Source organism: Penicillium solitum, assembly GCF_028829755.1.
Source record: "Penicillium solitum strain IBT 25940 chromosome Unknown utg000001l_segment0_segment0, whole genome shotgun sequence".
Taxonomy (NCBI): Eukaryota; Fungi; Ascomycota; class Eurotiomycetes; order Eurotiales; family Aspergillaceae; genus Penicillium; species Penicillium solitum.
Window position 1 is genome coordinate 3,767,721 of NW_027072121.1, and position 24,004 is coordinate 3,791,724.

Sequence of the window (24,004 nt, forward strand, 5' to 3'; positions counted from 1 at the left end):
GTTATTTGGAATTGATTAACTTTTAAGCGGATTGGTCACGCCACCGGTTTGGCTCTACTTTCTTTTTTTTCCACTGGTCTTGGACATAACCATGCGCTAAGTCCGCTTGTCGCTGCCTGGATCTACCATGTCCTCCGATGCGGCGACTTTGCCATCTCCCCCAAAAGTACCACCGTGGAAGGACACCCGGCGTTCTTACTCGGTGGGGGACGACATGAATTCCAGCGGACAAGTCAACAGACCGGATTCATATCCCAAGGGCAAGACCCCTCTCGTCCCACCGCGGCGACCTCGGTTCCCCAATATCAAAGACCTGCAAGACCAGGCTGCTGCACTAAATGTTAATGACACTACACCGGTATGTGCTGCACTTGTGGAAAATTGTACCAATTATTTCTTCTAACAAGGATCGTAGCTTAGTATTCTCTTGCCAACGGCCGCCGATGCAATCGAAAGGGCCAGGAACCTCGCAGATGACGACTACAACGACAAAGCCTACGTCCAGTACCTTCGTGCCTCCGAAATTACCATCAATCTTATCCCCCATCATCCAGACTATCGAACCGTCAGCCAACGCCCTGATTGGTACAAGGAGTTCGCCGACCTAGTGAAGGCAGTGCGGTCCAAACAAGGCACTATGGATGCGATCAAGCGGGACATCATCGAGGATAATTTGGTCAGTGGCATGCAGCCAACCGGTATCTTAACATCCAGATCCCCAGATCAAATTTCTGTCACGCCACGGGGCCGTGAGAATCGAGAGTCTGGAACAAACTTAGCTAGAATGCCAAGTCCGACTGAGTATCAAAGAATGCCCGAGACAGAGGCACGTCCGCAACGATTTTCCAGTCCTCCAGATGATATGCTTGCGCAACGTTTTGCCAAACTCAAGGCGTCTCCGCCTTCCAACCAGTATGGGTTGGGGGCACGTACTGCTGGTCCGGGAAGCCCAATTGTACGATCTGCAGGGCAGACCCCACTTCATCCGTCGAATGTACCCATTGGGACACACAGCTCCCCGCCGCCAAGACGTCCATTGGGGCCTCGCGGCATGGTATCTTCACCCAATGTGCCGACCATTCCACCGAAGCTTCCGCTTAATACGTCGTTACCACGTGCTCCGGACCCGGCCTATAGCCCTGTCTTCACCGTGCCATCAAAGCCCACATCCAACCCCCCGAGAAGATCAACGGAGAGCACGCACTCAGGCAATCCAAGATACTCACAATTCAGCAACTCACCACGTGTCAGTCCAACCCGGGGCTTTGATGAGAATCCGTATAGATCTCTGACACCCAATGGCTTGAACTCGGCGCGAGAGACGCGAAGCAACTCGCCCGATTTACCGTACAGCACAACCATAACTGCACAGAGCCTCCTCGAAAATCTGCGGAAATTTAATGTGCTGTTGATCGATGTTCGGGCCCGAGACCAGTATGATAATGGTCACGTATATGCAAAATCTATCATTTGTATAGAACCTGTGGTTCTGAAAGAGAACGTTTCAGCGGAAGAACTAGAGGAGCGACTTGTTGTTTCACCGGAGCATGAGCAGGCCTTATTTGAGAAACGGAACGAGTACGACCTTGTGGTTTACTATGATCAAAGCGCCGATTCTGTCAGCTATCTCGCTGGCTCGCCGGTGGGGACGTCGGCACCCCATTTGAGAGCTCTCCATGATACTCTTTACGAGTTCAATGCATATAAACCGTTAAAGGCCGGGCGGCCTCCGGCTCTCCTGCTGGGTGGATTGGATGCCTGGATCGATCTTTTAGGGCAACAATCCCTTGCGACATCCTCGACTGCTGCTGTCATGAGTTCTCTGCAGGCCAGAAAGCCTGTGCCTCGACCTGGTCGGCCCCTCGGGAGAGTGCCTACCATGGCTAGTGCGAATTCAAGCCTTGAAATTCGGAAGAGACGACTACGCGAGTTCACTCCTTTGAATTCGAAAGAGTTGTCCGAGTGGATGGAGAAATCTAAAGTCGAGGAGATCGACACGAGCACCTATGCCGAGGAAGACTCACTAACAGAAGAACCCGAGGAGACGGGACCGGAGCCTACCACTCCATTTGTCCACACATACGAGGCTTTCTTGCGTCGTTTCCCTGAACCGCACGATGTTCAACAGTCCATGACACACGCGGATCCCCGTCCTCCCCTTGCCGCTACTCCAAATTATGCTGCACACATGTCAGTGGCCCCCTCTCGACCACCCCCTGCTTTGCCTCGTCCCAGCTATAGCGGCGTCTCTGATGGACGGCAAATTCAACCCCATTTGCACCGACAGAATTCGGCGAGCCGAACAGCCCTGTACGCTCCAAGCTCCCGCCTAGATCGCCTCAAAATTCCACGGACTGGATTAACCAATTTCGGTGTGACGTGCTACATGAATTCCACCATTCAATGCCTCAGCGCAACGATTCCACTGAGTAGGTTCTTCATCGACAATCGATTCCGCTATTATGTACAAAAGAATTGGAAGGGGTCTCAGGGCGTTATGCCGGGACTTTATGCGAACCTGACCCGGTCACTATGGAGGAACGATGTCGAGGTTATCATGCCGACCTCGTTCCGGAACTTCTGTGGACGCTTGAATCGAGAATGGGCCATCGACCGGCAGCAAGATGCCAAAGAATTCTTTGATTTTGTGGTAGATTGCCTCCACGAGGATCTCAATATCAACTGGCAGCGAACCCCGCTTCGACCTCTGACCTTTTCAGAGGAGATGCAACGAGAGCGAATGCCGATGACTAAAGTTTCCCGAATTGAATGGGACCGATACTGCCACCGAGAAGAGTCTTTTATCTCGTCACTATTCGCAGGACAACATGCCAGTCGACTGCGCTGCACAACCTGCCGACAAACATCCACTACCTACGAGGCTTTCTACAGTATCAGCGTTGAGATCCCACCGACCGGTGCCGGTGATATCTACCAGTGTCTCCGTAGCTACTGCCAGGAGGAGATGCTGAGCGGCGACGAGGTCTGGAAGTGCCCACACTGCAAATGCAAGCGAATGGCAACCAAGCAAATCATCATCACGCGAGCGCCCCAGATTCTCGTTGTCCACTTCAAGCGCTTTTCTGCATCCAAGACCCAAAGTGCACGGAAGATCCACACCCCCATCGAATTTCCGCTTCACGGTCTGCGCATGGACGATTTTGTGATTGCTCACCCTTCCCCTCCCCCTCCGGAACCCGGTATGCCGCCCACCACGGGGGCCACGGTCCCGCCCTTTACTTACGATGCTTTTGCGGTGCTACGGCATCTCGGGTCTTCCATGGGCAGCGGACACTACATCTCACTGGTCCGCGATGCGGAGCGGCAGTGCTGGCGGAAATTCGATGATGATCGAGCCACGGACTTCAATCCGCGGGAGCTTCGGCCGCGGGAGCGGTTACAGAACGAGCAGGCGTATATTGTGTTTTATGAGCGAGTTCCAGCGAAATGAGCGTTTTGATTTCTAGCACATTGTCATGATCAACGATTGGATAGAGGTTTTTTTTTTGGGGGTGTATATTATTATGCACATAGTATTATGGATCTTTTATACACAGTCTTAGCGTTTACTTGCTAGTAGTAGCTAAATACTAAAACATAGTATGTATACCCTTCCTCTTAATTCCGCCAGCGGAAAGCGGATACCGACGGTGCTACCCGAGAATTGATCCCCGAGGTTACGGTTAACGAGGCAGAGCGGCCAGGCAGTTGAGTTTATAGATGTACTACTCTACTATACTCTACGGAGTACTTTACTATACTACTATACTACTATACTAGACTATGTACTATACTATATACTCTATCATAAAATCCAAGTCTTGAAGACTTGAAAGAGGTAATGCACACCAACCCCCATCCAGGCCAGATCTCCCCCTCCTTTCTATGGACTCTAATAAGCGGCCCCTGATTCGTCCCCCCCAGATCCTATCTAGCACAACATATACGGTGTGTGTACCAAAAGAGTATCCGATTCAATTAGACATAAAGTGACAAAAGTTGAAATAGAAAGTCCTAGAATTTATATTATCCAATTAGAAATCCCCCTAATTCCCCCTCTCTCTCTCTTATAAGAGTCGGGTGGAATTCGCGGCATCAAAGAGTCCCCGGTACCTGGGCTCCACAAGAAGAGACCGCCCAGCCGCACGTACCAGATACATTTTGGGGGACTTTCTTTTTCTTCTGTTCCTTTTTTGGCTTCTGTCTGTCTTCTTCTTTTCCTCTCTCTTCCTCTCTTTTCTTCTCTTTTCCAATACTTTTCCAATACCCGAGCTGCTTTTTGGACTTATTATTTCCACCCCCCGAAATACCCCCGTAAGTGGTTCTTCCTATCTCCCAACATTTCTCGGAGCTGTTTTCTCCTATCGCCAACTCCACTCAACAACATCCCCTCCTTCACTTGTCTTTACAGAACCCTGTCCACTGACCGCCAAATCTGACTCAGATATCTCAATTCGCCATGTCTGAAGTCAAGGAACTCACCTTGCAGGAGGTCTCCGAGCACAACAACAAGAAGGATCTCTACCTGATCATCAACGACAAGGTCTACGACTGCACCACATTCGCCAATGAGCACCCGTACGTTGTCTCCATATCTACCCACTGCCCTCGAATCCAGAATCCCAATACCCAAAGCGAAAGAACGAGAGCGAGAATAGAAGAGGAAGAAACAAAACAAGAAAACAAAAACAAGAAAAAAAGGCCACCTCAACCTATTATCTTCACTCCTGTCGCATTGCTTCACCAACCCCAGAACCAACCCCAGAACCAACAAGCTAACCAATCCAACAGCGGTGGTGAGGAAGTCCTCCTCGATCTCGCCGGCCAAGACTGCACCGAAGCCTTCGACGACGTCGGCCACAGCGATGAGGCACGCGCCCTCCTTGACGACGGCATGTTCGTCGGCGATGTGAAGCGCATGGTACGCAACCCACCCCAAAACATCCCAACATCCCTACTACAAATACACCTTTCCCCCCACACTCCATGTGTCCCCCTTCTACCCTCGGCACCCCCCAACCCCACACAATCACATGTACCAATAACTGACAATCTATCAAAAATAGCCCGGCGACCCCGAGCCCAAGGCCAAGGCAACCACCAGCTCAGACTACTCGTCTTCCTCCTCCACCTCCGGCTTTGGCATCGGTCTCTACGCCGTCATCCTCGTCGGTGGCGCTATCGCATACGGCGCATACAACTACCTCCAGGCTCAACAGGCTCAGCAGCAGTAAACTGGCCCGCTGTGTCCAGAGTATTTGTTTTTTTTTGCAATTAGATGACTGTGAGAGGACTGAGTGGGTTGTATGTGGTATCAGAATGCAGATCTGAATCTGAGATTTAAAGACTCGTCTTTTCCATACGGATCGGGGGAGTCGCTATGGCTAAAAGAGCAAAGAGAGCAAAGAGCGTTTTTTTTCGAGTTTCGGGCATTATGAGTATTCATCTCTTTTTTTTTTTATATTACCTTTTTTTATCTATATGTATTGTCGACATACCTTATTGGATTAATCTTTTTTTTTCTTTCGGAAATGACTATATCAGCGTGGATGTGTGATACCTCGGGACTTGGAACATTGAAGATATCATAATCAACAAAACCCACCTGCCACCTAGACATCTGGCCTAGCGGGCTTAATACCTTAATGCGTAGGTACGGGCCTGAGCTTAATACGGCAATTGGCGCAGATCACACCCGGCGGAGTCCTTTACTCCTTTGGGGACGACGATCCGATGTCTGACATTCCCCTCATCTCATCTCCTCATCTCTCCGATACATCTCCAATATCTCCAATTCTATCTTACGGTGAAAGAGATTTCCAATGGCCTGGAGATGAGAGGAGATGAGAGGAGATGAGGGGATATTGGGTCCGAGCTTGGCTTTTCGACAACGTTCGCTTCGGTTCCTTTTCTAGGAGGCAATTTTATATTGCAATGCATATCGTAGCGTGTCGGCTAGATTAAACATACATAGGTAACTAGCTAGCCCAATTACGAACTAGATTGGAAAGCCACCTGGGCAATACTCCGTCTCTTTCACTAGAGAGTCAGGTCCATCAATTCCTCGTAGACAATCTGAATCAGATTTGGGGGGAAGTAGCTACAAGAAAAGAAGACACAATAGGATGAAAAAGGCCCAAGAAGCAATAAATGCGAAAGGAAGATCAAAAGAAACTCTTTTTAAAAAACCAATATTCATGAAAAATAGATACCAAAGGAAAAAGATGAAAACAAGAATTGAAGGATAAAAAAAAAAAAAGCCAAAAGAAAAGAACTAAAATGATACTGTTCCCGCTCGCTCGAATTTAAAGCAGAGAAGGGTGGTGTAAAAGTCGGTTTCTCTATGTCGGATCAAAAACCACCGTCGCAATAACAAACCATAACCACTCATCGCGCAGCGCCGTGGAGTCCATTCTGCACGGCCTCCAGGATCATCTCCTTGGCCTCTTCCAACCCGCTGGTGGTACCCCGGATCTGAATCGCTTCACCGCGAGCCTGGTCCTTGGGCACGTTGATACGGCAACCGGTCTTCTTGCGGATAGCGTTGATCTGGCTGCCGCCCTGGCCAACGACAAAGCGGTAGGTTTTGGGGTCGGGCAGGATCAGGTAGCCCGTAGTGGACTGCTGGTTTGCCGAGGCGAGAGCCTTCTCGATGACGGCGCGGGCCTTGGTCACGTTCTCCGGGGTTCCGCTGAGAACCCAGGGGAAGGGGCTTGAGGCGACCTCTGCGGTGTTGTTGTCGACGATGGTCCAGGAGTGTGCATCGGCAGTGACACTGGGGTCATCAATAATCAGGGGCATGTCGGTGCCTTCAGCTGTGGTGCGGGTGTCCTCAGCGGCAGAGGGGGCAGGCACGGGCACGGACTGGCCGGCGTGGTCGACGGTGACCTGGTGGTCGTTGCGCAGGCGGCGGAAGATGTGGCCATTGTCGGCGAGGACGTGATGCAGGTGGCTGGGGACCTCGATGGTCTCCGCGTGCTGCTCCTTCAGCATGGACTTGAGGTGCTCCTTGGCGCTTTCGACGGCGTTGCTGGGGCCCTTGAGCTTCACATCGGTACGGCCAGAGCCCTGCTTGGGGATATCAAGGGTAACGTTGAACTTGGACTCAATGCCACGGCGGGTGTCGCCTCCACGGCCGATGAGCATGCGGTGCTGGGCGGTGGGGACGTCGATGATCTCCGTGACCTGGTCCTGGCGCTCCTTGACAAACTCTTCAATCGCGGCGATGATGCTCTCCACGATCTTGCCGTTGCCCTCAAGGCGGATAGTCGATTCGGTGCTTTCAGGACGGGGGAAACGGACCATTCTAGCGGCGCTACCATCAGTGGGGCCACCAGCCTCGGTGACAATCTTGCGGATGTTGGCACCTATATTAAGTCAGTCAATGAAAATAAGCATATCACTTTGCATAAAAACATACCGCCTCCACCGATCAAAGCCTTGTGGTACTTCTTCTCAACCTCAATGGTCTTAGTCACAGTCGCATCGAACTCGCTAGCCCGCTGCTGCAAGATCTTCTTGGCCTCAGCAACTTGCTGCTTAGTACCCTTGACACGAATCTCCACACGGCCAGATGCATCTGGTGCGTCGTTGGCGTTAGGGACATCAATCTGAGCACCGGTATCAGCGCGAAGCTTGTCCATCTCGCGACCACGCTGGCCGATCAGGGATGCGACCTGGCTCTGGGCCACAGAGATGGCGGCGGAATGACCGTGTTCAATGACATATTGCAGCAAGCTGAGGATCTCGTCACGAGCAGAGTCGGCACCCTTGCTGGGGCCCTTAACGAGGACCTCATCCGGAGCCTGCTGAGTGCGCTGGGGACGAGCACCACCAGCATCGCTGCCGGTTTCCGTGGAGTCATCATTGGCAACGGTTGCGCGGGGGAACTGGACACGGACGGAATAACGATCCTGAAGACGGTTGACCTGGTTTCCGCGCTGGCCGATCAGCTCACGGTGGTATTGGGCGGGGACCTTGAGAATGTGAGTGGTCTCATCTTCCAACTTCTTGCCCATGTTGATGATGCGCATGCGGGTAGCATCCGCCTTGGCCTTGGGTCCCTTGACCTCGACCTTTCCGTTCTCCACCTTGATATCAACATCGAACTCCTCGCGGAGCTTGTTGATGTTTTCACCACGCTTGCCAATCAGGAAGTTGGCATACTTCTGGGGGAAGTCGAAGCTAGTGGTGTAGCCACGCTCCAGATCGTCCTTCTCCTGCTCCACGACGAAAGCCTCCACCTTGGCAACAAGTTCTGCCACCAGGGCCGAGGGACCACGAAGGGAAACCTGGCATTGAGAACCCTTGGCATCACCAACAATGGCACGCACAGGGATGCTGTCCTCGCCCTTGGCCTCCTGCTCGCGGGTGATGAATTTACGTGCCTTCTCCTGGTATTTGGCAGGGACGGAAACCGTCTTGGCAACAATGTCAAGCTGGTCTCCGAGGGCGCCCAGGAGGAATTCCTGGGCCTCTTGAAGACCCTTCTCGAAGGCTGCAACATCTGCGGGGGAGGGGCGCTGTCTGGGGACCTCAAAGCGAGAGGCAGTTGCGGAGGGACCTTCGTAGACAAGAACAACTTCGGGGCAGTTGATGTCATCCGGCACCATCAGGTGGACACCATAGTCACCCTGAAGGGCGCTGGCGCTTCGGTCACGCAGGTACTGGTGGAAGTACGGGTCTACAGAGACGTGGCGGAGTCTAGAAGGCGGGAGAGCCTGGACTAGGTTCATGATATCGGAGCGGGCACGAATGGTGTTCTTGCCGTCACGGGAGTACACCTCCCAAGTGACGGGTCCACCAACGCTAGGAGGAAGCGCAATGTGCGCATCGTAGGTCGATTCGAGTTCCTTAATGACCTGGCGGCGGCGGAGGTACTGCGAGAGAGCGCTTGCGTGGGCATTGGGACCAGCGGGGGCATTGGGGTGCTGGCGGGACAGATCAATGCTAGCCATCTGCATGCTTGTCGCAAGATCCATAGCGTGTTCAATACCAGCCTCGATCTGGTCAAGGGGACCGGTGATGGTGAGGAACTCACTCTCATCGGAGGCAGGGGGCAGGACAATAGCACATCCAGTCTGTGCAACGAACTGGTGCAGAGCATCAGCCTCATTGCCCAGAATGAACTGGTGCTGGCCACGGTTGATGGCCAGCTGACGCAGAGTAAGCTGCTGGTGCAATTGGGCAGCCAAGCGCTCAATCTCAGCCCGAGCCTCCTGTGCCGCAGCCCGTTCTCCGGAAATCAAAATGTGCTTATCAGGCACGGGCACGAACTGGACCTGGCCAGGGCTGGCCTCCTGAGGAGGGGGCTGGCTCGACCAAGTATCATAGCGCGGAACATTGATCTGCGCTTTTGTGCGTTCTTCAATGGCCCGCACGTTGGCGTCATGTGCACCTGCAATAAAGGGGAAGAACTCAGGAGGAACGGTCTTCAATCGGAAACTCATATTTGAGCCGCGCTCCTTAACAATTGCCTCGATCTCACGGCGCGCCATCTCCGCAGCCACGGCATCTCCCTCAATCAAAATATCAATGGTATCATCGTCATCATCGTCGGCACCAGCAGCGTTGCCGTCGGCGCGGGGGACCTGAACACGGGCACCGGTGCGGGTCTGGATATCCTGCACAACAGTACCTTGACGGCCAATGATGTGAGCGCGCGCAGATGTGGGAATGGGAACACGGACGGATTGCTATTGAGACAAATTGGTTAGCCCTAGATACTTGCTTTGCGCACGTCCAATCCACATACCTTAGATCCAACCTGCTGAGCCACCTCGCGGAGAGCCTGGCGCACTGCATCTACGGAGCCCTTTCCTTCGAAAATGATTGAGCCACCGGGGCCACCGCGCATATCAACATTGGCCTTCGATCTGCGGGAGATATCCCGGAGGATATCACGAAGAGGCTTCTTCATCTGTCCACGGGGTTGCATCTGGGAGGGTGCTAGGCGCAGCTGCTCCATGTGCTTTCCGGGGAGGGCCATGATACGGGGGATCTCTGTTCCTGTGTCAAAAAATTTGTCCAATTCGGGGGGCGCTCCAAAGTAATCCACGTACCCATTGACTTCGCAGGCGAGCCATTTGCGACAGTAGTGGCTGCGGAAGGCTTCTTCGCACCCCATGTAGCGGCCGCGGGGGCAGCAGGCTTCGGACCGCTGCCCAAAGCTGGGAACAATTCTTCGGATTGAACGTCGAATGCCGGGGCCTTTTTGACGGGTTTGGAGGCGGGCGCTGGGGAAACGGTTTGCGCGAGGGTGGTAGGCTCGGGGGTGTCAGCATCAACGAGGAGGGGCTGATCAGGCTGCAGTGAGGTCAGAGGGGGGTGTTTGAGGTCCTCCTCGTCCACGGTTTCCTCTACAGTGGGCTTGTGTTCCTCGTCGCGGGCGTGCTGCTGTTCCAACATGGCGGCGAGGGATCCGCCGTTGGCAGAGGTAGATGCTTCCGAAGCCATTATGAGTGATGGGAATCGAAGAGGTAAATCGGGGTTGGAGACAAGGTTTAAATGGGCTATGCACAAGATCCTGCAATCAACGCGGGCCCGGGTCAGTATGCAATCACGACAGATCCAGGCGGATCAGGACAGATCATCGTAAACCCGGATGCAATCAATGGCATGACAAGGACTTGGAAATAACTCACAGGTGAGATTATATCCTTCCTCTTTTGTAATTGAGTGGGATATATTATAGCTTTTCAGGAGAATGCGGATGCAATTCAGGAAAATGCAATAGCGATTTGGACTGACAAAGCGCCGAGAATCGAAAAAGGGAAAAAGAAGGATACAGGGGCTCAAAGAGAGGAGCCACCTGAAAAGAAAAGTGAGGAGAGGTGGGAGAGAAGAGGAGAGGTGAGAGGTGAGAGAGGGAAAAGAAAGATCGAGAACCCCGGACAATTGCAGAAAGTAAAGTACACAAGAAAAGGCCAGCTCGAATCTCCGGGGGAGTTTTCTCCGAGTCCGTGACTACACTTTGCACTTTTTGGGGGCTCTTTTGACTCTTCTTTTCTTTTCTTTCTGGAATTGATAATAATTAGTTATTGAGTTGAACTTACCCGGGTGAATTTGAGATATAATATTAATAGCTGTAATAGCTGTTCTTCGCTCTCATCCGGGGACGGGCAACGGAATTCCATTCAAGTCCACCGAGGCAATCGCAGAACATTTATAAGCAATCTCAAGAATAACTGAATTCATATATAAGTTATAATTTATTCTCTTTCATATCACCCAGAACTAGATTCCGCACGTGGCCACAGTGTGGTAAGTGGCCAATTGATGATGCACGTCACTGTGGCTACACCTTGGTTGTATATATATAGGGGGATGGGTGATATTCAATGACCTTCAACGACTTCCAATGATATTCAACCATTTTAAATGTAAACAATGATATGATCTGCTTCTGCAGCCCCACCAAAGAGACAATATTCTCCCGTAAAGCTTAACTTGGATTTATAATGGCTGAATCTTATGGACATTCATTTGAATTCAAGGTGCTATGGTTGACCTTTTCGTAGCATTTTGTTGGATATATGTAGGCCTAGATTATCCACTGTGGCAATATCTCCGTGCCAGATATCGGATAGTGTTCGTTTGGAGTTCGACTGTCTCGGGGTTTGACCCTCGGCTAGGCTGTTGGGACGATTTTTACCCAGAAAGGGTGTCACCCTATGATGATGATATAGTTTATAATTTAAAATTTGAACCCTTGAAGGGTCCTAGATTATGTACTAGACGAAATATCTATGGGTGTTAGGGCACTATATAGCTGAAAGACATCTCCCGGCAATGTCTCCAATGGCCTTTCTAGCTGTATTCCTAACGCACCTTTATTGATGTCTTATTTGCTATCACGATACCTGTCTTAGCAAGCTGTTGGATTCCTGCATCAGCTTGATCGTAGACACGAGCCATAATTCGGCTTCGTGGGATTCCTCGTTCTTTTGATCCTGTCTGGAAGTATATATTGCTCCTCACCAATTAAACCAACAAAGCGCCAACACCAGCAGTCGGTTATTGTTGCCTACTTGGGCGCACTACCAGCCCAACTATTTGCATCCCCATTTGCCAAGGTCCAACGAGTAGTCCAGTAACTCCTGCCTAGTATGTGCGGGAATCCTCGCCCTAGGCATTACGAGCCAGAACCGGCAGCTTGTAGTCTATGTATGTAGAGAAATTCCTCTCGTTGTTTAGATACTTGAGAATCAATCTCCTTCTTTGTCAATCTTCGGAAAGGAAGCCCAACTGGCTACATCTAGATGCCTGCCAGGATTCTTCTCGGAGGTTGGCTAGGTATGCGGGCCCGGCCGCATTCCTGTGCGGTCTCGCCGGTTGGATTGTGGGCATGGTGGAGACATACTATGCCAGTGCGCTTGCCAAGGTTATTGAGGAGAATTACCCTGGCATAGATAACATTCTATCTAAAAATTGGTGCTCTCGATCTTTGAGTTGGGGTATATGGACGCTAGATGGATCAGGGAGATGTTCATGGCGCTACTCGACAACTGTACGTGATTTTAAGCGAAAGTGAAATGTTGTAGATATCCAAGCAGTCAATTGACCCAAATAAGAATATAAGGGCCGCATTATATAATTAAGAGTTGTCAGACACAAAAAGAAGCGCATCATGACAGACATCAAGATGGCATGGGTATCGAGCAAGTGAGTGCAATACCCCCAAAAGTATATGAGCTCAACCATGGACAATAGAAGAAAAGAATGTGAAAGAAATATGTATCGGCGTCGCGAGCCCGCCACGAGAAGTGTGTGCATTAAGTAGCCTTGACGAAAGGCCAGCCGTTCTCCCAGCCGAGAACGTTCCACGCGTACCTGTAGTTCGCGTTGTCGGATACGGTGGTGCTCTGCTTGGTGGCAAGAGGGTAGTAGTGGTAGTACATGACCACACCGAGGTCCTTGTCATTGACAACACCAGGGCCACCGGGTCCGAATACCTGGCCGTGGCTGGAGAGGAGCATGGTGCCGCCGGTCTCCTTGCAGGACTTTCCATCGGCATCAACCTAGAAGATAAAAATGTTAGAAAAAGTGTTTTTGTGCGAATGGACGAGAGGATTGGAAAACATACAAAGTCACCAAGACCGGTAGAGGATCGGCAAACACGAATGTGGTACTCGGCACCCTCAGCTGGGAATGTCTTTGTGTACTTGCCCGCAATACCAGCGGAGTAGAGGAGGTAGTAGTAATCGCCGTGCTTGAACTCGTAGGAGCCCTCTTCACGGTGGTTGAGGGTAGCATTCCAGGAGATTTGGTAGGGAGTTGCGCTGCCAACTTGCAGAGGGGTCTCCATCTGGACCTGGAAGATATCGCCCCAGAAGGAACCAAAGTTCATGTAGTTCTTGCCGCCGATGGTGATCCAGGCGGGATCGATACGATTGTAGTCATCGTTCGCAGGGAGACCAACAGAGCCGTGGTCTGTCCAGCTGCCAGGTTCCATGGTCTTGGATGTTGCTACACCGATCTGTGAGTTCCGAGTGCCGATCTGTGACAGGACGTAGTACATATAGTACTGGTCGTTCTGGTAGTGGACATCAGGGGCCTATAAGGTGGACTATGTTAGCTACTGGACATGGATATTATTTCCTGAGTATTTTCGGGTCTTTTCTTACCCAGATATTCGTGCTGTCCACGTTATCGAGGGTAATCTTGGACCCATCTGGCAACGCCGAACCAAGGTCTGTCCATGGACCCTTCACTGACGGCGAGCTATGAGTGCTAACACCGGTGCCCGTCGAAAAGCGGTAGTATTTCCCGTCAGACACACGCTGGATCATGGCAGGGTCATGGGCCCAGCAGTTGCCTGTGCAAGGACCCCGGTTGGGGTATGCGCTGGCGAGGGCAGTAAATAGAAGCGGGACGAGACCAAACATTATGTATAAACAGAAAGGGGATCGGGCTGTGAATAGAAAACACTCTGGGAAGGAGGAATTACGTCCAATTTATGTTGATTTGGTCTACACCATTCGCAGCTCCACCAGATTGGGGCCCGAAGTACGACCACTTCGCATATAAACAGCTAATCCAATCATCGGCTATTACCCCCTGCACATCGTATCTGGGCGATGTAAGGTGCATGTCAGTATTGGGTCCGGTCTAACTGTAGTCGGCCCCAAAAGGGATGAGCTCATTACCGAGCTCTAAGGAGTCCTGCTCCTGTGGATCCTTAAAAAAAGAAAAGAATAAAAAACAAGTGTTGGCTGCATAAACAAAGCATTATCATAGTGTAGAGTGCATGCACCTACCGTATCGGACTTTTTTAATCTTTGTGATGTCTCCCATTGTACTCCGTACAAGGCGCAGTCAACACAAGTTGTGTTAGCTTCACTCGATTTGATCTTTTGCATATCTCCCCCACATGAGTTACACCGATGACCATCTGACCTAAAAGCCTAGAAGCTAAAGGTCCCGGTAGCAGTCTCGGCACTAGGAACGGGATAGCAGATGTGTTGTCCCTGCAAGTGTATGCTGGTTCCACATTCCTATCAGCAAGGGACATAGCATCTACCCCAACGCTATTGAATTCTATGCGAGAGCTTCAGGAGAGGTCAAGTCCATTTAAAATTTTAATTCCATCTTCTACTATTGTTATTCCATCTTCTACTATTGTTATCTCCAGACAATGAAAATCGTGGAATACATCACATTCCATTAACTTGCGTGGCTTGATTCTTGTTTACGCCGGGTGGATGATCTGCACCCATGTGGACCAACTACGGACGATATTAAGCCAATCATCTGGGAGGTCCTGTGCGTGAGATCCAACACTAGCTCAACTAGTCTCTTCATCAAAAAGCATCAAAAAGCGGGGGACTTCGCCATATTGACAGTGAATCACATCAGGTGCTAAAGACATATTCACTTGATCTGGCCCGAGGAAATGGTTAATTCAATCTGCACGACGAAAACAAATTTTCCGATATAACACGTCATCCGCGCTATAAATCGCCCGAGATCAGACAACCGTGCTGTTGAGCCCCTTTGGGCCTCGCTTTGGGCACAGCGCCCGATGTACTCCGTAGATAAGTTGGTTTTAATCTCAGTAGGGTTTCTCTCAAGTAATCATACTCATGCCAAGAACACTCGGCTAGGCTGAGTCTCACTGTATACATGTAGTGATTGGACTTACCGCTAGTTATATTGGAGATCGGCGTCAAAGTAAGGCGGGGTTGATCTGGGGGCGGACTGGGGTAATTAGGGGTGGCTTATGAGAGCCTCTTGGAAAGTCTGATCAATCAGCATTGCACTGCCGGGACAGGGCTGAGCTCTGCTAAGAATATCTATGGATATCCCACCTGGGTAGAGTAATGCGGACAATCAACGGGCGTAAGGACAATTTTTCTGGTTTCCTACTCACGTTTTTCTATCTTTCTGTCAGACAATGTGCCAAATTTCAATTTATCGAAGTTATCACCGTCTTATATATATTGGGGGTTGGCACATTTTCACACATCGCTGTTAAGATGAACCAGAAACTACGCCAGATGTTTCAAGATCTATTAACTGATAAAGAACATAGGACCAGCAATAGAGCGAAATTGAGTTCAATTTGAATATTCTAACAGACTCGTTCTTCCGATACTGTATGGCAACAAGATGATAATGCGACGAACAATTGTGATCCTCAATGTCAACATAGAACACAACCACATTTGCCCATCCACGTATCATCTTTTCATCACCACCACTCCCTAACTCTCTCTGTATTCCAGTATTTGGGTCAAAGACCCCCCCACCAACTCCTACATGAGTACCACCCCTTCCTAGCTTATGCACAGGCTTAGATATGATCAGCCGAACGAGGTCCCGGGCCTGGCATGGTAGTGGGGTCTTGGTCATAGTACTGTGAGTTCCAGTGTTGCCAATCTTGCTCAAGTGCCGGGTCATAATATTGAGCACCGACGAATGGACCCTCTGGTGGCACGGGATAGTTTGGCTGCATTGCTTGAGGAATGGGAGGGTAGCCCTGGTGCCAAGATCCATACATTTGATTTTCTGTCAACTCGAGCGCTTCGTTCCTTTCGATAAGTTGGCCGATCATGTTCCTCAATTCTTTGACTTCTGCGAGTATCTCTCGGAGCATTTCAGTTTGCTCGCTGTCAGTGACATCGGGAGTGGATTCAAGTGGAGAGAGACGGTTCGCATTCGTGCTGCGAGGGCGAGAATAGGGAAAGCGAGAATATGGCTCCGGGGTTCTGGGGCTTTCAAATCTGGGCTCTGAGGCTGAAGAGGCATTCTTGATAGGGGTCTTTGGCCAAGGTTTGCCGAGATCACTGGCCTTTTTCTCCTCACTAGCCAGCCACGAACGAAAAGAATCGACAACGCCATATTTCGGGGTCGGGATTGTCTCCCCGGTGAGAATTTGTCTCCATTTAGGAAGGACTTTATCCAAGACATCATCTGAGAGAAGTCGATTACCTTGATCATCGGTGGCCAAGGCGACATTCCAGTAAGGAGATCGAACCGTCCAGGCAACGTAGCCGGTCACGTAAAAGACGTCGGGATGCTTTTTCATTGCGTCTTTGTCGCCCCGGGTCATCACATCCCGCATATCATGGTCAAATTGTACGGTCCGCTTGGGGTCAACGACGAGATAATCATCCATACTGTCTTCTTGAGCTTTCCGTGATGTCAGTATCGTCTACGGATGCTTGAATTGAACAGTGTATTTACCGTTCTCTTGGTCACAGAGATCTTCGAATGACACCTCTTGATCCCCCATAGATTCCAACTTCCGCAACAGCTTTTCATGTGTTTTGTTCTCCATGAGGATGCGGAGTTTCATCATCCACTTCTGACTACCAGTCAAAGAGTCGGAAACTGAAAGATTCCCGATGTGTTCGAGAACAGATGATGTACCAAATGGGATCAGAAGATGAGCTAGTAGCTCTGGGATATCAGGAGGAATCGGGTTATTATCTTCGACGTCGCCAAGCCACTTGGGAAGACACGCAGCAAGTTCCGTTGCCTTGCATATTTTGTTACCGGATAAGAGCCGGAACAACAAGTAACTGATTGTGGTATTCTCGATTTTGGTATTCTCGGCTGCAGTAACAGCAGGAGGAGATGTAGTGTTTCCCACCATAATGTTGTGTTTTGAGAAGGGAAAGAGCCTGGGGAAACGCGAGAGTCAAGAAATCTGATTAAGAGAGAAGGTAAGGTTAAGACGAATAGACTAGTGATAAGAGTAGACTTGCGTAAGTGGACAAATGTGAGAACTGTAGTATCGCAGGGAAGCGTGACAAGATAGACAGAAGACTTTGGAAGAGAGGAACTTCCTGAAGAGACGGCTTGCCACGCTATGTGTCACCGAGCGAATTGTTAGAGTCCAGATAAAAGCGAGTGGGGGTGCAAGGAAGTAGATTGAATACGTGACAGCAAGAGAAGTAAATCCGACGAGAGAAGGCCTACCATCCACGAAGGGAAAGAGCCCGATCAGATGAGTTGCCAGCTAGGTCATGCCGGTGGTACAGAGGGGCGATAACTTGATAAGAAGTGTGAATGGAAGGAGAGGTGGTGTGGGAAAGGGTGGAGATGTGGGAGAAGAGCTTCTAAGATAAACAAAATGAAGTGGTTGCTATGTGTGCAATCCTCATACTCATACCCTGATGATTTTCAAGTCACATGCAAGGACAGTCCTTGTCAATCTAGTCGAATACTACGACATAATTTCTTTCTTAATTTACTTATACGGATATTGGATATAATAAACAGACCTGGTTGCAAGCAAATGGTAGCGGTGTACGTTCTCAAATTAGGGTAACTTGAAAAAGCCGTGGACATGATATTGCCCAGAATTGTATCTTTAACATAAAGCTCAAGGATTTCACTGCGAATGGACACAGCCCGGTATATGGTATCATTGAAGGATTATCAAGCTATATATGAAGACCAAATGATACATAGATGCCACTGGACGTGATAAATGGATGACCACGCACCTCTTTGGCTGGTCAGTGAAGGGACCCTTCTTGTCATAGGATTTCATTCTGTTTTTCTCCTAAATCTAGACACTACTAACCGCCTGCAAATATTACTCTCATCATATCAAAGTAGTTCAGGTTGGAGCCTCCTCCCAACGTTCCCATGAATATCACATCTGAATGTAAACATTTGTATATCATCCGGTATTAATGATTCGAACAGACTTGAACTTTACGTAGATAAGGTTCAACAGGGCGGAATAAAGCTTGATCGCATCAAATACATAGTTAGGCAAAGGAAGACCGACACTAAACCCACAGACCGAATTTCTGAAGTTCGAATCAACATATAACGTGGTAGGCAAGGTATCTTCCTTGGCCTCGTCAATGGTCTCTGGGCTACCAGTGATATAGACCATCTTTTGATCAGGCGAGGATATAATTGCATTAGGCAGACCAAAGCTACCAGCAATACCACGCGCATCCTTGGTAGCAGCATCAAAAGCGGTAAACCTGACTACTGGGCAGCTTTGGGTTGGGGCGAATCCCTGCGCCACCTGTCGTCATAAGCGGCAATGTCACCGAGAATTGGAGTGACGGTCGTAGAAGGTATTGAGTAGCAAGGGAATGTTCTATGGTGGAGTCACGAACATCTGGAACGTTAGTGTTCACACTGCTCTGCTCTACGGTGTTAATTGGGACAGCCAGATCTGGTGAGATTTAAGCATCATGCGCTGAGATTCTCTATAGTTGCGTCTTTAAACAATACATTTGAAAAACTGGCTCATTTCTGTGGTCTTGAAGTTGAATGAATACATGGATATGCATCCATGGATGGATGTTGAGATCGCTTATGATGTCTCGTCTTATGACTGCCTGATAATCCAGGCAACAACAATTTCCGACTTTCGGCCGATTTGCCCCTTTTCTCTTGTTTCTTCTCAAATACTGTGGATCTCGGATTGTATCGCCAAGGAGAGTAGATATCGAGGCTAACCTATTAAAGTGAGATATCAATGTGCAGAAAGCCCCATGGAAGTCATGGGATCAATTTGCCCACACCATTTTCACGGTTCGATTCCAGGCCAAATCCTAGGCCTCGCTTGACTGGACCAACGATGGTGAGGTGAAAAGGAGGTTCAGATAATGCTCAATCTTTGAATACAAGTTGACCAGTCGAAAAAGGCCCGTAGAGCCCGGACCACGTCTCATCCCGTCTCACTACTCCCAATATGGGGTGTAAACGCCAAAGCCATATCGAAGAGATGCTATATACCGATCCGAGTCGAGATGAAATGTGGAAACGGAGAACCATGGTAGACCCAGTGTAAACAGACAGACCCTGATCAACTTTGGTGTTTGTGGGAAAATTTGAAATAGCAAACGGCGAGATATTGAAGGCGACCAACGGTGGCGCATATGGAAGAAAAATGCCCCGAAGCCCGCGGCCCAGCAAATCGGTTACAATGGCCATAATTTCAGGAGGGATCTATGTGGTGCTTTTGCTAGGGCTCCAGGGTCTAAATCAACAGCTGCCCAACCAAGAATTTCAATGTGCTGAGTGATGTTGGCTTGCTTCCGTCACACTTGACCCCCGTCCAACCCTGTGCGGTTTAACCTTTTTGGGACGTGTCCGGCTACCTGTCAGGGGCAGAAGGGGCCTGAACGGAGTGTACAGGTACTTCGCTGTTTGCTTTAATTATTAGGTCTACTACGGAGTAGTAGTAAGAAGAATGTCCTTGAATTAAGAAAAGATGTAGCAATTAGTATTTAATGAGTATTTTAAAGATAGTGGATCTCGTATAGAAACCGTTAACTGTGATAAGAGGCAATATTAAACGGGGTAGAAGTCTGAGACTAGTTCTATTCTTAGGATACCATCTGGACTAAAATGATTGAACATATGTTTCTTCATATAGAGTGTCTCTGACTCGATTCTAATTGTATACTCTAGTAACCTTATCTGTAAAAGATTCATACATATGTAATTTTTTTTTGAAGTTGTTGCTATACAAGATCAAGCCTCCCCATAAACCTGTCAAGCCGCCCCAGCCACCCGACTCCTTTTCCCAAAGACTCCACGTGCCAAACATCAACCTCCTCTCTTCTCCATATTTCCTTCCAATCTTCCATTCCATCTTCAAGAACCTTCGGGGACCCGGTTATTCTCCGCGGTTATAATCCCCCCTCAGGTCGTGAACTTGGTTGGTCCCAAAAAAAAATAACCAAAAAAAAACTCCTGCATCTGACCCCTCCTCGGCCCAATTTCAATCTGTCTCGTGTAGAGACAGAAATCTGCCCACCATGAATCAGGACAATTTCCCATTGAAATTCCGCCGAGCATCTAGCAAACTTAACAAGGAAGCCCCTAGCTTCAGTTCGCGCATTCTTCGGAGTCATCAGAGCACCACATCGTTGAAACGCACCCCCTCCGCCCCCGTCTATCCACGTTCCTCTCCTAGCAACAGTCGCGAGCATAATCGATCACGATCCAACGCCCAATTCCCAGGTTCTTCCTCATCATCTCTGGATCAGAATAGTGGCGGTCCATCGCCTTCCAACGACGAATCAAGTGGCTTCTTCTCCAATTTGACCTCCCGATCTCGCACCCGCAGTTCCAATCGTTTTTCCTACAACGAGCAGAGCTCGGATGAATTGAACGGCCCTTACGAAACGCGGGGCATGCTTAGTGCATTGGATGAGAATAGCGCCGAGACTGATCCTCACTCCCAGCAAAAGCCCGGACTCCGCTCTCACCACACCAGCCCCGATACTCGCGGACGCCACTCACTCCGCCAGTCAGCTAGCTTCACCACTCTAACGCAACGAATGGATTCTTTTGCTCATCGCGAGACCGAAAGGCCTCCAAACGCTCCTAAACGATATTCTGGCGATGGCAATCCTCCGGGCGCTCCCCGAACGAGACAGAGCAAAAAGGCGAGCTTCTCCAGGTTCGTGGACAGTATGCTTGGAAGCCCCGGTCGCAATATGAAAATTTCAGCCCCCGAGAATCCGGTTCATGTCACCCACGTCGGCTACGATAATCAGACCGGCCAATTCACTGGTCTTCCCAAAGAATGGCAGCGACTACTACAGGAGAACGGTATCTCGAAGAAGGAACAGGAGGAACACCCACAGACTATGATGGATATCATGCGATTCTACGAAAAGAACACCCGTGGCGACAGCGATGATGAAGTCTGGCACAAGTTCGACAATGCGCAAGCTGCTCAAGCTGCGCAAGCCACCAGCCCAAGAGAGCAAACATCGCCACCGGGAAGTCCACGATTCCCGCAAAATCACGAAAGCAGCTTCGAGAATCCACGATCGCCCCCGCCAATTCCTCGGGGCCCTCCGGCAGCCCCCCCGCCGGTCATGTCTCCTCCACTGGGTGGTATGGTGCCCCATCGTGCTCCCCCCAAACCGCCTACCGGGATGACCCCCTCCCGCCCTCCTCCTCAACCCCCAGTCTCGAATTCGTACGGAGTCCCGCAGCGAGCTCCTCAGGAGAATTATGCTCCGACATTTGGCACTCCAACTATTCCAGAATCCGAGCCATTACCATCATCACCCCACCGCAGTCGCTCCAGTTCCCGAAATGGCACCCCTGCGCCCAGCGTCTCCAACATTCCCAATGTCATCGCATCCCCAACACAATACCAGCGGCAACAGGAGCAGGTCATGGCCGCAGCCCAGCAGACTTTGGAACGGAATCGCACCCAACGCCAGCAAGCACAGCAGCCTCCGGCCATCTCTACATCAACCAATGCTCCGGCACCAGATCTTTCGTCTGGAGTGTCACCTACCACGCGGGCTCCACCCGCTGCTAGACCTAGACAGCGCCAGCAGCGTCAGAGCAGCGCCTTGGATATTCGGGAGCGCTTGATGTCAATCTGCCACCCTGGTGACCCCACGCAGATCTATTATAACTTCAACAAAATCGGCCAAGGTGCCTCGGGTGGTGTGTACACGGCGTATGAGCATCCTCACAACAACTGTGTTGCCATCAAGCAGATGAATCTAGACCTGCAACCCAAGAAGGACTTGATTATCAACGAGATCTTGGTCATGAAAGACAGCAAGCACAAGAACATCGTGAACTTCTTAGAGAGCTTCCTACATGGACTGGATCTTTGGGTTGTGATGGAATACATGGAAGGTGGCAGTCTGACAGACGTGGTTACCTTCAACATTATGAGCGAGGGACAGATTGCAGCTGTTTGCCGAGAGGTGAGTACAGAATGATTATTCCCGTGTTAAGATAAGATCATGAGATGCTAACTACTTCGACTAGACTCTGGGCGGTCTCCAGCATTTGCATTCCAAGGGTGTCATTCATCGAGATATCAAATCCGACAACATCCTGCTGGCAATGGATGGTAACATCAAGCTGAGTAAGTTTCGCCTCGTGAGGTCTGGTGTCGAAATCATACTAACAATCTCTAGCTGATTTCGGTTTCTGTGCTCAAATCAACGACTCGCAGAACAAGCGGAACACAATGGTTGGTACTCCGTATTGGATGGCTCCCGAAGTTGTTACTCGCAAAGAGTATGGCCGCAAGGTCGACATCTGGAGTTTAGGCATCATGGCCATCGAGATGATCGAGGGCGAGCCGCCGTACCTGACAGAGTCCCCCCTGCGAGCACTCTATCTGATTGCCACCAACGGAACACCCACCATCAAAGATGAGCACAATCTGTCCCCGGTCTTCCGCGAATTCCTTCACTTTGCCCTGAAGGTTGACCCGGAGAAGCGGGCGTCGGCGCATGACCTACTGAAGGTACTTACTCGTTCCTATCCCCCATTGCTTTGGCTGCGATAACTGACATCTTGCCCTTTAGCACCCATTCATGTCTCTCTGCGCACCACTATCGCATCTCGCCCCCTTGGTCAAGGCTGCTCGTATCAGCCGCGCCCAAGAAAAAGCCCAAAAAGGAGGTGCTTGAAGAGGATGCTGATGAATGACCACTTTTCTTTTCCTATGTTTCGGTTTTATTTCGTCGTACTTGATATCTCTTGACGTCTTGCTCAGATACCCCGTCACTCCCGATTTTTCTTCTAGATCCCGACGTGCACTACAGTACGTTTTTGGAATCCATTTATGTACCCATTCTACTTCTCTATTCACTTCTTCACATCGATTGTCGATGAAAATGACTCCATTCCATGAGCACGTTGCCTGTGATAGTATCTGTTTTGCCGCTCACTGTCTCTGTATTGATCTTGTGTCTATGTAATTTCTTGTAGTTCTATTTGCCAATTTTATTGTCGTTAGCTTATCATGAATACAAGCAGCTAATGAGCTTCGAAATCCACTATTTAATTCTATAGTTAAGAAGTATGTGTGCCTAAAGTACTCCGTAGTGGAGATATGTTCAGCCACAGCCGATAAGTAAATGTGGGAAGAAGAAACGAAGCAGCCTACAGAGGACTCCGTAGGTAGGGCGAAGTCCTAACTAGCGTGAAGAAAAAAAATTAGAAAAAAAGGAGAAAGGAAAGAAAAAATAGAGTCCCAATGGCCAGGCAGACATAATATAAGAAAAAATCTGTTCAACTTGGATAATCCAAGCTAATAATAGTTAACTTAGCATTCTAGGTACAACATACGAATACGGGTCTCTGGGGCACCATCGTCATATGCTGACTCAGGTGACGAGTTCCGCCCCGTACACAATAGGTCCCCCCCCCAGCACTGTCTCTGATCATCCCCAAGGACCTGATTAACAGATACCCAGCGCTGCGATACCAGTCGCTTGCTATACCATTCCTTGGCAAGGTCCTATCTCTGTGATATTCACACCGCCTGCATCAAACCGCAGCTTAGCCGCACCCTGTGCTGTCATCGACTCCCCGCATTCGATACTGGAGGACCATCGCTACGAGCTACAGAACCATTTTTTTTTGAAAGAGAGTGTCGTCTTAGACACCGAAGTCTAATTGGAATCTGTTACCGGACTCTCGCCTCGTGAAAAGAAGGCAAGCCGCCTATCAGAAGCTGAGCAGTGCTGCCCGACTTATCCACATACCACCCGGCGATTACCTGCGACGGTTAGAGGACATACATTCG

The 24,004-nt window shown here is 49.9% G+C and overlaps 6 protein-coding genes across 6 annotated transcripts; 3 read left to right on the forward strand and 3 right to left on the reverse strand.

Annotated features, from left to right (window-relative positions):
• Window positions 1–127: 127 nt before the first annotated feature.
• N7455_001453 (putative ubiquitin C-terminal hydrolase) lies at window positions 128–3,451 on the forward strand (the record flags this gene model as incomplete). The annotated part of the gene is made up of 2 exons (XM_040951277.2): window positions 128–358; window positions 416–3,451. 2 exons carry the CDS (start codon window positions 128–130, stop codon window positions 3,449–3,451), a joined length of 3,267 nt encoding a protein of 1,088 aa, XP_040818501.2.
• Window positions 3,452–4,459: 1,008 nt separating this feature from the next.
• Window positions 4,460–5,234, forward strand: N7455_001454 (cytochrome b5-like heme/steroid binding domain-containing protein; the record flags this gene model as incomplete). The annotated part of the gene is made up of 3 exons (XM_040951954.1): window positions 4,460–4,578; window positions 4,792–4,921; window positions 5,067–5,234. 3 exons carry the CDS (start codon window positions 4,460–4,462, stop codon window positions 5,232–5,234), a joined length of 417 nt encoding a protein of 138 aa, XP_040818210.1.
• Window positions 5,235–6,387: 1,153 nt separating this feature from the next.
• N7455_001455 (putative RNA binding effector protein Scp160) lies at window positions 6,388–10,455 on the reverse strand (the record flags this gene model as incomplete). Its single annotated transcript, XM_040951635.2, has 4 exons — window positions 6,388–7,367; window positions 7,421–9,695; window positions 9,755–10,002; window positions 10,062–10,455. The coding sequence occupies 4 exons, from the start codon at window positions 10,453–10,455 to the stop codon at window positions 6,388–6,390; spliced, it is 3,897 nt and encodes a 1,298-aa protein (XP_040817563.2).
• A 2,318-nt stretch (window positions 10,456–12,773) lies between these two features.
• On the reverse strand, window positions 12,774–13,886 carry N7455_001456 (uncharacterized protein; the record flags this gene model as incomplete). The annotated part of the gene is made up of 3 exons (XM_040951688.2): window positions 12,774–13,019; window positions 13,085–13,555; window positions 13,626–13,886. The coding sequence occupies 3 exons, from the start codon at window positions 13,884–13,886 to the stop codon at window positions 12,774–12,776; spliced, it is 978 nt and encodes a 325-aa protein (XP_040818236.1).
• Window positions 13,887–15,793: 1,907 nt separating this feature from the next.
• On the reverse strand, window positions 15,794–17,098 carry N7455_001457 (uncharacterized protein; the record flags this gene model as incomplete). The annotated part of the gene is made up of 2 exons (XM_040950897.2): window positions 15,794–16,632; window positions 16,687–17,098. 2 exons carry the CDS (start codon window positions 17,096–17,098, stop codon window positions 15,794–15,796), a joined length of 1,251 nt encoding a protein of 416 aa, XP_040817981.2.
• A 2,912-nt stretch (window positions 17,099–20,010) lies between these two features.
• Window positions 20,011–23,174, forward strand: pakA (mitogen-activated protein kinase kinase kinase kinase STE20). The gene is made up of 4 exons (XM_040951129.2): window positions 20,011–22,166; window positions 22,231–22,330; window positions 22,383–22,717; window positions 22,779–23,174. The coding sequence occupies exons 1-4, from the start codon at window positions 20,241–20,243 to the stop codon at window positions 22,881–22,883; spliced, it is 2,466 nt and encodes an 821-aa protein (XP_040818375.1). The 5' UTR covers window positions 20,011–20,240; the 3' UTR covers window positions 22,884–23,174.
• The last annotated feature ends 830 nt before the right edge of the window (window positions 23,175–24,004 follow it).